Genomic DNA, 13,788 nt, shown 5'->3' with positions numbered 1-13,788 from the left:
GAAACATGCCTGAAAAATGTCAATATTTGTTGAAGCAGGTTGGGTATGTGGATATTTATTATACTGTAATTTCTACTTTTGTGTGTAAGTGAAAATTTCTACAATAAGATAGTTCAAGAAAGAAATACTACATTTTCAGTGTGGATATCATGGCGTCTAATGAAAACAAGGGGATCAAGTATCCACCATATGAAAGCAAATGGGAACATTCTAGTTAATACAATTTATTGTTTAAATTTGTGGAAAGAAAGAAGCGAGTGTAGAGGAGAAACGGTAGCTTTTCTCTTTCCTTTCTTAGATTCATAGATGAAGCTCCTATCACAAAACACAGATTAGCAAGAGAAACATACTGATAGATTTAATGTAAACTTTATGTGACATGGGAGCTTTCATAAGGAAATGAAGATTCAAAGAAATGGATAAACCTGTGTATTTTTCTTTTTTTTTTTTTTTGAGATGGAGTCTTGCTCTGTCGCCCAGGCTGGAGTGCAGTGAAGCGATCTCAGCTCACTGTAAGCTCCGCCATCCAGGTTCACATCATTCTCCTGCCTCAGCCTCTCGAGTTGGTGGGAGGACAGGCGCCCGCCACCACACCTGGCTAATTTTTTGTGTTTTAAGTAGAGATGAGGTTTCACCGTGTTAGCCAGGATGGTCTCGATCTCCTGACCTTGTGATCCGCCCGCCTTGGCCTCCCAAAGTGCTGGGATTACAGGTGGGAGCCACGGTGCCTGGCTGACCTGTGTATTTTTAATGCTAGCTTTGAAGAAGAAAAATGGATAGTTGTGGACGTATGGTTGGATAAGTATGATTTAATAGCAGTAAACTGGGAGGAACTTAGCAAGGCCTGTTTGTTCACATTCTCACTGTGACTCTCTTCAGAGTCTCATCCAGGGAAGGATGTTCTTTTCTGCCAGGTTTGGGGAGAGCACCTCCGGAATGGGGATCATGACTTGCTTTTAGCAAAAGGTCAGAAAATTCTTCCTGGATGTTATGACCTGCTTCATGGAGGAAGGGTGGGAGGAAGGTGAGAATGACCTTCCTGCCTCTGATGTTTTCTCAGATGCCAACATGACATGTTCTGTATTTTGGAGTAGCATGTCCTGAACCCCATCAAGAGGGAAGAATTTTTTTAAAAATTAAAAAAACTACGTGTTTATTCAGTGCTTTCCTGGTCATATTGCTATTGTGAAGTTATTCAGTATACTTTTGTTGTTGTTAAAGAGATTCATAAACTTTTTTCTTGCTTTCAGAGCACTTTCAGTGGAGTCGTATAATGGAACATTTATAATATCTGGGAATTACCATACAGATCACACATGACTGATTATTCAAGTGATCAAAACAACAAATTATACTTGACCATAATTTCTGCTGAGGGGCCTGCTTGTGACTACTAGAAACTAGGCCAGGGTCCAGGTGAGGACTATAGTCCTGGCTCACGGAAGTGCCCTGATTGGGATTGAAAACATCCGCATTCTAGTTTGGAGTTTGCCCTGCATCCTTGAGTGATCGTGGGCAAGTGTCTTTGTCTTCAGGACTTTAATCTCTTCCTTTGTGAAATCTGAAAGATGGGCAGAGTTCTTTTGGCTGGTAAAAATCTGTGCTTCTGAGGCCTCCTTATACAAAACCACAGAGCTTATTGACTTTAAATTTGAAGAGGGAGGACGTCAGGCCCTTTGTCTTGTACTTCTTTCCCTGATCCCATCTCAGAGGAAGGGATGTGGTAGATTTAAAATTTTGCTTTGAAGTAGTTTTGCTTTTATTACTTCTCCTTTTTCAAGCATTTGTATTTCAATCTTACATTTAATTGTGGGATTCTGGGATTAACCTATTATATCTAGTTAAAGTAATTTTAGTCTTTAGTAAAGTGATTAGAGGATGCTGATCTTTTCATCTATGTACTCATTCAACCATGTTCCTGACCTCTTGAAATTGTTCTGTTTTTGATGGCTAAAGCACCTGAGTCATTTGAGACTTGAGGACTTAAATGTCTACAGAGGGCAGGTTGATAATATAATTTAGTGAATTGGATCAAGTGTAATCATTTTGATTTGCAGTATAATCATGTTTCATTTTCAGTTATATAGCTAGTATTTGACCCCAGTACTGGAGCAGTAATAGCAAACTGTGCAGGCACTGACTAACTGGAAAGTTTGTGACTCTTCTAAGGGGTCATCTGCTACGAAATTCTGTTGTCATCTGGGGATGTGGGCTGTGTGTTGCCAGATTTTCTAAATGTTCGGAAGAGATGTGGTTGTGGGTTGCTGTTTTCTGGTCTCTGTTTTATTCTTTGTGGGCAGGCTACCTTGGACCCTGTCCTTAATAAATGCCTGAACAGGAAATAGCTGTCCAATTAGTGTTTGTTCAGGTCTTCTGAGTGTATTGTAGGTGGGTGGCAGGTGATGTCTCTGCTCATATGACTTCTGTTCATATGGTTCGTGGCATCTGAGAAAGGAAAAGACAGGTTATTTGGACAAGAAGGATTGGAAGGCTAACTCTTTCTCTGTGTACCTTTTGGTTGACTATGTGAAATCAGTTATTACAAAATTTTTCTGTCCTGTAGTAACAATTAGATTCCTTAAACTGGATAATTTGGCAGCAAATTTGGAAAATTGTAAACATTCATAGAATTTCTTAAATGAAGGACCATTTTCTTTCTCTTTATCTTCTTCTGTTTCCATCATTCTTGCACTCTTTCTCTAGCTCTCTTCTACTCCTTTCCTTCTTTTCCACAGCATGAATTTTTGGCCTATTTATGATATATAGCATACTTCGGGCACTGTGTAGATAAAGAATCTTGTAAAGATCTGGGCCCAAAATTTAAGGAATTGACAGTCTAGTCAAGACCAACCTTACAAGATGTTGAGAACTCATGGTGATTGATGTGTGAAGAAATATATTTATAATGCTTACATATTTGGGTTTTGGGTTATGTATAAATTATAACTGAAGTAGATAACAAACTCCTTAAAGTCAGGAGTTCTTTTTCTCTATGCTGAAGTACATTTATAATGATACGAAGCTGGTGAAACTCTTAGTTACTAAAGATCGTTTATAACTTGGCACCTCCAAAGAGTGTCATTTAATTCTGAGTTATTTCTATTTGACCACAATTTATTTGCCCTGACCTTATGATTCTTGTTTAGGATGGAATTTTTAAGATGAGCCTTTCTCCGGATGGGATGCTCCTGGCAGCCATTCACTTCTCAGGGAAACTGAGCATCTGGGCGATTCCATCTCTGAAGCAACAGGGAGAATGGAGTCAAAATGAGCAGGTACGTCTCTTGGTTATGATTATTATTAGAATGAGACTCTCTTAAGGGTGAGTGTTGACAATGCTAATTTTATTTTATTGATAGCACACAGCTATTTATTTTCATCATTCCAAGGCTATTCTATCCTTTAAATTATGATATCATTACAGTGGGATAAATTAAAATAGATTAATACTGTGGACTGATTTTAAATTGTAGTGCAGTACACTGTGTATAGAGAGTGTAATCTGTAAAAGAGTTTGTTAAACTCTTCATTTTTTCCCACTTTGTCATTCCAAAAGTACAGAATTGAGATGTTAACATTTCAGCAAAAGTTAATATCACGGATTTGGAGGGTCAAATCCTAAAAGGGTTACAGTTCTTTTCAAATCTTGCAACACTAATTATTTGGGGCCTACTTGAAGGGAGTTACCTTCTCTTCACTGGATAGCTAAGATATAGAGAAGGATGGAACTCTTTGTTAGTGTCATGGAATGATAGGTTTTAAGGATTAGATGATTTTGTTATGTAGTGACAGGTAGAGTGACACTAGTTAGTGGCATCTATTATAATTTAAATTCACAAGGGGAAAGAAAGGTCTGCTTATATAAAGCCATGTATTGTGATAGAGTAAAGGTTTAAAGAAATTCCTCAACTGGAAATAGCTTGTATTATAAATCTTTTACTCTCTGATTCATTTATATTTTACCATTTTAAGGATTAATTTTTCTTCTCTCACCCCCTCACTCTGTTTTCCTCTAGGCATATCCAGCTTTTGGTGGGTGGTTTTGGGATTTTCACATTAGAGCCTATTTCCTGAATGACCTGAATGGATCAATGTCATAATTAAGAGGATTATTAATAAGGAATTTTTTTTAGAATGACAGAGGAAAAGAGAAAGTGGCTCTCTATTTTCTTACTCGATTCACAGATTTAAATTTGTTTTAGCTATTCTTATTTTTTTGTCTTATACACAGCTTTAGGAAGATATTTCCTCCCTAGTTTCCATTCAACTTCAAGTTAATATTGTCTCCACATGTTTACCATTCTTTCTCCCTTATTGGATCTAGATTTGTCCTCAGTGGCCGAAGTACTCCTCAGCTTGCAACCTTGGTGGCTAAATAAAAGGGACAGTCTTTCTCTCTGCTCTGAAATTATGCTAAATTGACCCATTTCTTCTTTCTAGAGGTGAAGTGATGAACTCTCAAAACTGTGTAACGTATTTAGCTGGGGATGTCAGGCAGCAGAACTTCCACTTGGCTGTTCAAGAACTGACTGAAGATGGGAGTGTAGGCTAATTTATAGGGCATATATTTCATATCACTTACACAGTTGATCCTAGAGCAACATGGGTTTGAACTACATGAGTCCACTTGTACATAGATTTTGTTCAACCACTGATCGAAAATAGTCTTTGCAGAATGTCACATCTGTGGATAGGGTAGGTGACTTTATGTATCGGTGGGTCCAGCAGGGTCTTCTGGGGAGCTTGAGTGCGTGTAGATTTTGATATACCTGGACCCCTGCATATACCGAGGGATGACTGTACTTGATGCACAATACACAAGTCCATGTTTCATATCTTTATTCAAAATAAAGCATTATTGATATCATTGATCCAAAAGATACTTCGTATTTTTCATGGTTATCAATGCACGGTGATAACGTATTCAGCTGTTTTCTTGTGAGAGGAGCCTGATGTTCTCACTGTATTTGGGAAATTTTAGATTTGGGCAACATTTTTCTAAATGGTGAAAACTCTGAATAATAAAGGCATTTTTCCCCCCTGGCTTTCTGTTTTTTAAAATTACTTTTATTCACCTAGTAGAAATATTTATCAATTTCTGAAGCACTCTTAATCTTTCATCTTCTGTATATCCTAGTATGTTATACATCCAGTGTAAGGGCTGTTCTCAGCAAAATCAGTTAGTATGGTCTTTTGTTTACTGAATATCTAGAGACCTTTTTTTTTTTTTTTTTTTTTTTTGTCCTACAAAGATAAATTGCATCTTTTTTTGTGGCCCTTATTGGAATATGCTCAACTTTTTGACTGGTTAGCGTTTTTTTTGGTCATTAGTTCCCAGTCAATGCTATAATAATGCATTACTCTTTACTCATTAATATTATTCATTGATTAGATTTTTAGAGGTTCTATTAAAAAAAAGTAAAAGTTGTTTAAAAACCTTAAAACCAGAGAATGAATAAGTGTAAATATTTCAGTACTTTGAAATATGCAGTCAGAAAAGTAATGGGACGGGAAAGGGAGGGACCTCAGAAATTGAAAAAATGTGTTCATAGTGGGAAAAGAGGCATTCAGGCTGGAAGTTGTCATGCCTTAGCGAAAGTGTTTTGAACAAATACCCTGACAGTCTGGAAGAATAATTCATGAGGAATTTCGTAGCTTGGCTTTTGAGCATCCATTTTGTGGATGTGACTTTAATTGCATGTTCCTGAAACAGTCCTCAGAGAGAGCTTTTGACTTTTAAATTGATCTGTCAATCAGAGGAGCTATGCAACTTGATTCTCAAGCTAGTTGTTTATCTTTTTATAAATGTACACATTTTTAGGATTATATGTCAGTTTCTTCTGATGTGGGTGGTATGAATTATTTCCCTTGAATGCCTGAGTAAACTGGAAAAAGTAGATTTTGAGGCTCGCAAAACTGAAAACTGTGAACATGATTGGCGTTACCGAGGACATTGTACGGATCGTGGTGTCCTTTGCTGAGGGAGCAGTGGCTTAGCTATAGTTACTGACCCTGATCCTACAGAGTACCATTCCCATTGTGGCTCTGTCCCTTTCCCGGTTCAGAGTTCATCACAGCACAGGCCGTGGTCAGCCACCCCTCCCTTTCCTACTGCTGTTCAGCATATGGGAGACTAGCTGGACAGGGCAAGCTCTGCCCTCTGAGACCCTAGCCAGTTTTAGCCTCAGAGGAAATTTTGGTCCAAAGTAGGGAACATGGAAGGCATTTAATTTTATTTCTTTTTTTCCTTTAAAATCCTGAGGCTGTGATGAGAATGAAAAGTCCTCTGTGAACCTGTCGTCTTCTCCCGTCTGATCAGCATCTGCTTTGCTCTGCTTCCTAGATCCTCCTGTCCCTGCTCTCTCCTTTCGTGTAACCATTTCTGCCGTACTTTGTAAAACTTTATTCCATTGTAAACACGCCTGTGAGGCTTCAGCCTCTTCACAGAAGCTCTGTTTTTTTCTGTATGCTAATTGTAGACGTGTATAGCTTTATAGGAAGAAGGTACGGAAGTACGATCATCTTTTAGCTTTTACAAAATTTACTCTAACTACATTTGTTATTTACTGAACACTTTGTCCTATGGTTGTGCAACAGGTAAACAATAGAGCTGAGATTTGATTTTATACCTCTCTGACGCTGATGCATATGTTCTTTCCATGACCGTGTGGGAAAGAAATACATAAAAAAACCCAAAAAGATAAGTGGAAGAATACTTATTTATTACGCTAGTGAATGCCAGAGTGTACTACACACATTTTTTCCCACCATATTTGCGTTATTAGTTATTTAGTAGCATCCTATTATTTGAGAGATCAGATTTGTACATAAAAGGTTAGGAGGACTATAATCACTCTTTAGAATTATTAATTTTTTACATTGATTCTTTTTATTTGATGATCTTTAAAAACACAGAGACAAATCCTTTTTCTCAGTGGATGTGATACAGATTCCTTCAGCTCTCTCAGATTTGCTTAGCTCTTGAGCTAGTTAGTGTGTACCAGATACCAGAATAAATAATTGAGCAAGCTTCTCATTGGTAAACCCTTAGCTTTCTAATAGATATCTAGAGTATTCATGATGTAGTGAGGTCTGGGGTGAAGATGGTGGTAACTGTTTGTCAAGCAAGAAGAGTCTGAACAACCATAGTTTCTTTGAGTCTTTCACCTGTATCCTGGGAATTAATCACTTGGATGTTTTAGATTTGAATTTTAGCATATGAATTACTAAAATCTAGTGTATTATAGTAAGTATAAGAAAACCTATGTGTAACAGGACTGTACAGTAGAGTAGGTTGTTCCTATTTACATAATAACATAATGGTGAAATAATAAAGTTCAAGTATTTATTGATTCTACTGAGAATTAGAGTAGGGAATACAATGTCATAGTCCCTGCTCTTAAGATATTCACAGGCTTCCAAGGGAAATTATGAACAAATGATTAAAATGACATGTTAATATTTTGAGAAGATAAGCTCAGGAAAGGCATGTAGGTCAGCTGATAGTGCTGGAGAGAAGAATTATTGAAAATAAATAGTATTTGTATAGGAAGTCTTGACTATTTACAGAGCATAGTTTTCATTTGTCTCACAACAACCCTATTAACCCATGTATGCTGGAGGTTGCGATTTTTTTTTGTGTGTGTGAAAAATCAGACCTTGGCCATGAACTTGAGCAGTAGTATATAAATAGCTCCCACAAGTTTAGCATTCCAATAATGGAACACTAGGCATAAATGGGTTAAGTGAAATGCTTTTAATACCATTTTTTATAGATGGGAATGGTGCTAAAAGAGGTTAACTTGAGATCACTAAATGTTAGAGTCAAGATTCCATTTTGATTCAAGTCTCCCGACTTCACAGGTTAAGCCTTTTTTTTCAGAGTATCTACTTACAGTGCTTACATTTAGAAGTACTGACTTTTATTTGGGTAAATCAGAGACTAGCATATGATATTAATGGTAAGCAAGGGAGATATATCAGCTTGAAGTTTATATGAATAACATCCCCTGGAGTCATGCAGTTGATTATGTAGAGACCCTAGAATTTTGCAAGTAGTAATAACTGAGAGGTATAATATAGTTGTTTAGCAAATATGTAAGTGTCTGCGTGTACTCATCACTGGAATCCTTTAAAGAGAAATATCAAGCTTTGAAAAATACTGAGACAGCTACTCTTTTTTCATTTCTCTAGTAATGATCAAGTGAGGTTGGATCAGCCAGGTAGGGCAGAATTTTGCCTCTCTTTATGGCTGCTCTAGTAAGTAAGTAGACAAACCAATTAGTTTCAAATCGATGATATGGTAATATGTAAAATAGTCAGCTTATAATTTAGTTTAAATGTTGCCTGAGAAGGAACTAATGTTGCTGCTACTCTGCACAGCCTTAATCCTCTTTACCAAAATTGTGAATTCAACTCATCTGGGGCTTTCTTCATGCAATTTGCCGCTTTATTAGTTTTTATAATATGCTTTGTGTGATTGAGTATTTTCTCTGTAAAACCTAATGATTAAAGATAGTTGTAGAAGTGCCTATTCTGATTTACTAATATCCAGTTTTGAGTTGATTAAATACTTTGGCTTTCATTGTCAATATGAAAATCCATCTGGCTAGAAATCTGTGAGTATTAAATTTTGTTCATGTCTGGAATATAGTAAAATTGCTTAAGTGATTTTCATTTCAAACATTTCCCATATGTTATGTTTATATCTTTACATCTCATTTTCGGCCTTAATTTTTCTCTCAAGAAGTTTTATTATTTGCCTATTTGTACTTCTTTAGGCCTAGAAATGGAATACAAACTTACGTCTTCATTTTCATTTTCACACATAGTAGGTGTTGGACTAACCTTAAGTAGATCAATGAAGAGTAAGTGGGAAGATGGCAGTTGATGTGATGAATCTTGGTATAATCCACAGCTGTTTTCACAATTTCACTAGACTGTGAGTTCTTTGAGAACTTAGGCTTAACATAATAAATAATAATAAATATCTGTGGAATGAATAAGCCTTTGAAAGGTTGTTGTGGAAAGTCAGGGACCCTGAACGGAGGGACCGGCTGAAACCGCAGCAGATTTCATGGACATTTATTAGTTCCCCAAATTAATACTTTTATAATTTCTTACGCCTGTCTTTACTTCAGTTTCTGAATATAAATTGTGAAGATTTCATGGACACTTATCACTTTCCCAGTCAATACCCTTGTGATTTCCTATGCCTGTCTTTACTTTAATCTCTTAATCCCATCATCTTCGTAAGCTGGGGAGGATGAATGTCGCCTCAGGATGCTGTGATGATTGTGTTAACTGCACAAATTGTTTGTAGAGCATGTGTGCTTGAACAATATGAAATCTGGGTGCCTTGAAAAAAGGAACAGGATAACAGCAATGTTCAGGGAACAGGGGAGATGACCTTGGACTCTGACTGCTGGTGAGCCAGGCGGAACAGAGCCATATTTCTCTTCTTTCAAAAGCAAATAGGAGAAATATTGCTGAATTCTTTTTCTCAGCAAGGAACATCCCTGAGAAAGAGAATGCGCCCTGAGGATAGGTCGATAGACGGCCCCATTGAGGCGGCCACCTTTTACGGTCAAAGCTGAAGGGATAAAATAAGCCCTGGTCTCCTATAACACTCCCAGGCTTATTAGGATGAGGAAATTCCCGCCTAATAAATTTTGGTCAGACAGGTTGTCTGCTCTCAAACCCTGTCTCCTGATAAGATGTTATCAATGACAATGGGTGCCCAAAACTTCATTAGCAATTTTGATTTCACCCCATCCTGTGGTCCTGTGATCTCGCCCTGTCTCCACTTGCTTTGTGATATTTTATTACCTTGTGAAGTATATGGTCTCTGTGACCCACACCCTGTGCATGCACTCCCTCCCCTTTTGAAAATCGCTAATAAAAACTTGCTGGTTTTACGGCTCGGGGAGCATCACGGAACCTGCCGACGTGTGATGTCTTCCCCGGACACCCAGCTTTAAAATTTCTCTCTCGTACTCTTTCCCTTTATTTCTCAAACCAGCTAAGATGCTTAGGGAAATAGAAAAGAACCCATGATCAATATCGGGAGTGGGAGGCAGGGATTTCATTATATTTAGATTTTAGTGGTAACAAAATTAGCAAATAAAATTTTCAAGTCTAAAGAAAACATTACTTTAGCCATAATAGGTTTTCTGTACAAAACCTATAACTATTCTTAGAACATCTTCCTTTGGGTTATGGCTGTGGTATAAAATGATGGCATTTTAGGCTGTTTTCAGTGATGTGGTAGCATGAATATGTCAGGTGGGGAGGTACGATACCTTACTGAACTCATCATAAGGATCACAGCTGACACTCCTATAACAAAAGACAGGTTAACAAGAGAAAAGCATAACACACTTATTTAAAAACAAATGATTTTCCTTGCTAACTTGAAATTGGAGTGGAAGATATAAAGAGAAATTTTTACCTTCTCTTCTTGACCAGGCACTGTAGGTAGAGATCCAGGAAAGCTCACTTTGTTAAAAAAAAAAAAAAAAATCAAAAAATGTCTTACCTTTCTTTGCTCGCCTTTTGTCAGTTGTTCCAGGATTTTGTCTGCAGGTTCCAGAGCAAGTCAGGTGTCTCAGCTGCCCGACGTTGGGTGCCAGAAACTGTTAGGGTGGAAAGGTGTGATACCTCTCCTAACCCATCATAAGACAACACAGCCATCACTCCTGTAACAAAAGACAGGTTAACGAGAAGCATGACAAATTTATTTAATCAACATTTTACATGACACAGGCACCTTCAGAAATGAAGACTCTGGTTGAATGTGGCTCATTCCAGTAATCCCAGCACTTTGGGAGACCTAGGTGGGTGGAATTGCTTGAGCCTAGGAGTTTGGGACCAGCCTGGGCAACATGGTGAGACTTCATCTCTACAAAAAATAAAAAGTGGCACGCACCTGTGTTCCCTGCTACTCGGGAGGCTGAGTCAGGGAACCTGAGTCAGATCACCTGAGCCCAGGAGGTCCAGGTTGTAGTGAGCCATGACCACGCCACTGCACTCCAACCTGGGTGACAGAGAGAAACCTTGTCAGAATTAAATTAAAGAAATAAAGACCCAGGGAAAACTGTTTTTATGCTTAGTTTTGATGAAGAATGGACAACCTTGTAAAAATATGGTGGGACAAAAGGTTATGGCCTGATGGTGGTGGACTGAAGGGGAAACCCAGCAAGGCCTGTCTGCCCAGATTCCTTTTGGCTTCTCTGTATAACATTCCCCCCCTACCATGAGGCAGGAGCCCTCTGGAATAAGGGTCTTCAAGGGAGAAGGGAGAGAGCGACCTTTTTAGGTTTTAGAGCTTCCTTTGGGGGAGGAGTTCTAGTTTCTGTGATGCACCTCAGGGAAGAAGAATTCTGGTTTCCATGACTTGCTTTGGGAGACAAAGAGGGTCTTGAGACAGGAAGGCAAGAGAAGGTCAGAGAGATGGTGTTTCTGTGGCCCTTTCAGTTGCCTCAGTTGAAAGTACTCAACATGCCATGCTGTTATACTTTGGAGTATTGTGTTCTGAACCCTAGTAAATACAGAGAAGTGGCATTGAGGTTGCTTCTCGACATGTATTCACGTGGTGCCAGGAGCTTTCTTGTGGTTCATGGGGAGTTTGGTGATCCTGTCCACGGAGCACCAGTTTAGAATGTGTATCAGATGTGGTGACACATGGCCTCATCCTGATTCTCCTCACACATAGACCCTTGGGGTGGAAGGATGGTAAGTTGATGCTAGCTTCAGTGCACATACATGCTTATTATCAAATTTTCAATGGCTCACACTTCAGGTACTAAAATACAGGCACCTACATATTCATAGCAGCAGTGTTTACAACAGCTAAAAGGTGGAAGCAATGCAGATGTCCATTAGTGGATATATGGAGAAACAAACTGTGGTATGTCCATACAATAGAGTATGACTCAGCCACAAAAAGGAACAAAGTGCTGATATGCGCTACAATGGTAGAAGGACCTTGAGAGTATCATACTAAGTGAAAGATGCTAGACACAAAAGGTCACATATTTTATGGTTGCATTTATATGAAATATCCAGAATAGGTAAATCCATAGAGATAGAAAGCAGACTGATGGTTCCTGGGGTCCAGGGGAAGAGGTAAGGGGAGTAACTGCATAATGGGTTGGTGGTTTTGCTTTGGAGCGATAGAAATGTTTTGGAAGTGGATGGATGTGATGGTTTCACAACATGGTAAATGTACTAAGTGCCCCTGAATTGTTCATTTAAAAATGGTTAATTTTACATTATGTGAAGATCACCTCAATAAAAAAGGATATCATTAACGTCCCCCCTAAAAACCCCAAAACAAACAAAAATCAAGATAATTAAAATCTGCTGTCTTGGACTTATTAAACTGTTCTACTTTTTTGCCCTGAATAAATTTTGTATTTTCCTAACTCTGTATTTTTGTTCACGTTATGCTTTCAGACTGGAATGTTTTCCTTTATTCATTTTCTGCATCCAAGTCTTATCCAGTCTTAAAAGTACACCACCATAAGACTTTCTTTGTACCTCTTGAATTCCCTTCATTTTTCTTAAACCCATGCCCCAAATTCTCTGTTCATCCTTTGAAGGCCCCTGGCATTTTTATCTATACGTCTGTTTGGGTAGTTAACAAATGTGATGATCTTGGATTATATTAATTTATATTCATTTATTAGCTCTCTGTGTGCTTGAGTTTTGGGCCTGCAATATCTTTTTTTTTTTCCTTTTGTCTCAGCGTCTATTTATTTTCTTTTTCTTTCTTTTTTTTTTTTTTTTTTTAGAGATAGGGTGTTGCTTTGTTGCCCAGGCTGGAGTGCAGTGGTGTGATCATAGCTTACTGCAGCCTTGAACTCCTGAGCTCAGTTGATCCTCCCACCTCAGCGTAGCTGAGGCTACAGAAGTGTGCCACCGTGCCTGGCTAATTATTTTTACTTTCTGGGGATATAGGGTCTTGCTGTGTCACCCAGCTAGTCTCAAACTGCTGGCCTCAAGCAGCTCTCCTGCCTTGGCCTTCCAAAGTGCTGGGATTACAGGCGTGAGCCGCCATGCCCGGCCCCGGTATGTTTTGACTAAACAGAAGAAATCACACTTTTGGGAGGGTATAGGAAGCTTAGTACTGTATCAGATAATTTTCCTATAGCTTAGTCATTAGAATTGAATTCTAATTAGAATTCAGTGACTTAAAATTTGGTTGATTTGTTTACTCATTTCACATTTAGCTGCTGTGACAGGTGGGCACTGTGATGGATCTGGGAATACAAGGATGAGTATGACAGAGTTCTGGATGCAGAAGAACATATCTTCACCTTGTGTTTAACATCGAATCGACAGGAGATGCCCATTATTTAAGCAATGTTCAGGGAAGAGTCTAGTCCCGAGGTGACTGCAGACTCCGGTTCTGGTGGACGAGTACTGCTTGTTCATGGTGCTCCTCCTTATCATTAGATTTGACAAAGACGTGCACACTTTGAATTCTCAAGTGAGAGTTGTTTATTTTTAAAATTTCCTTAAGACTTCCTGTCTTTTTTTTTTTTTTTAATTATTATACTTTAAGTTCTAGGGTACATGTGCATAACGTGCAGGTTTGTTACATATGTATACTTGTGCTCTGTTGGTGTACTGAACCCATCAGCTCGTCCTTTACATCAGATATAACTCCCAATGCAATCCCTCCCACCTCCCCCCTCCCCATAATAGGCCCCGGTGTGTGATGTTCCCCTTCCCGAGTCCAAGTGATCTCATTGTTCAGTTCCCACCTGTGAGTGAGAACATGCG

General features: G+C 38.5%; 1 protein-coding gene across 1 annotated transcript in view; it reads left to right on the top strand.

The window, feature by feature from the left end:
• The window catches only part of NBAS (neuroblastoma amplified sequence), a 406,203-nt gene that overhangs the window by 82,609 nt on the left and 309,806 nt on the right, over window positions 1-13,788 (top strand). The window contains exon 12 of the mRNA XM_011942078.1: window positions 3,147-3,275. Within this exon, the coding sequence (XP_011797468.1) occupies window positions 3,147-3,275 (129 nt within the window). The remainder of the gene's footprint in view (window positions 1-3,146; window positions 3,276-13,788) is intronic.

The sequence above is a fragment of the Colobus angolensis genome, unplaced genomic scaffold (genome assembly GCF_000951035.1).
Source record: "Colobus angolensis palliatus isolate OR3802 unplaced genomic scaffold, Cang.pa_1.0 Scaffold205, whole genome shotgun sequence".
NCBI lineage: Eukaryota > Metazoa > Chordata > Mammalia > Primates > Cercopithecidae > Colobus > Colobus angolensis.
Note: the sequence above shows the minus strand (reverse complement) of the source record. Positions and strands in the feature narration are given on the sequence as shown.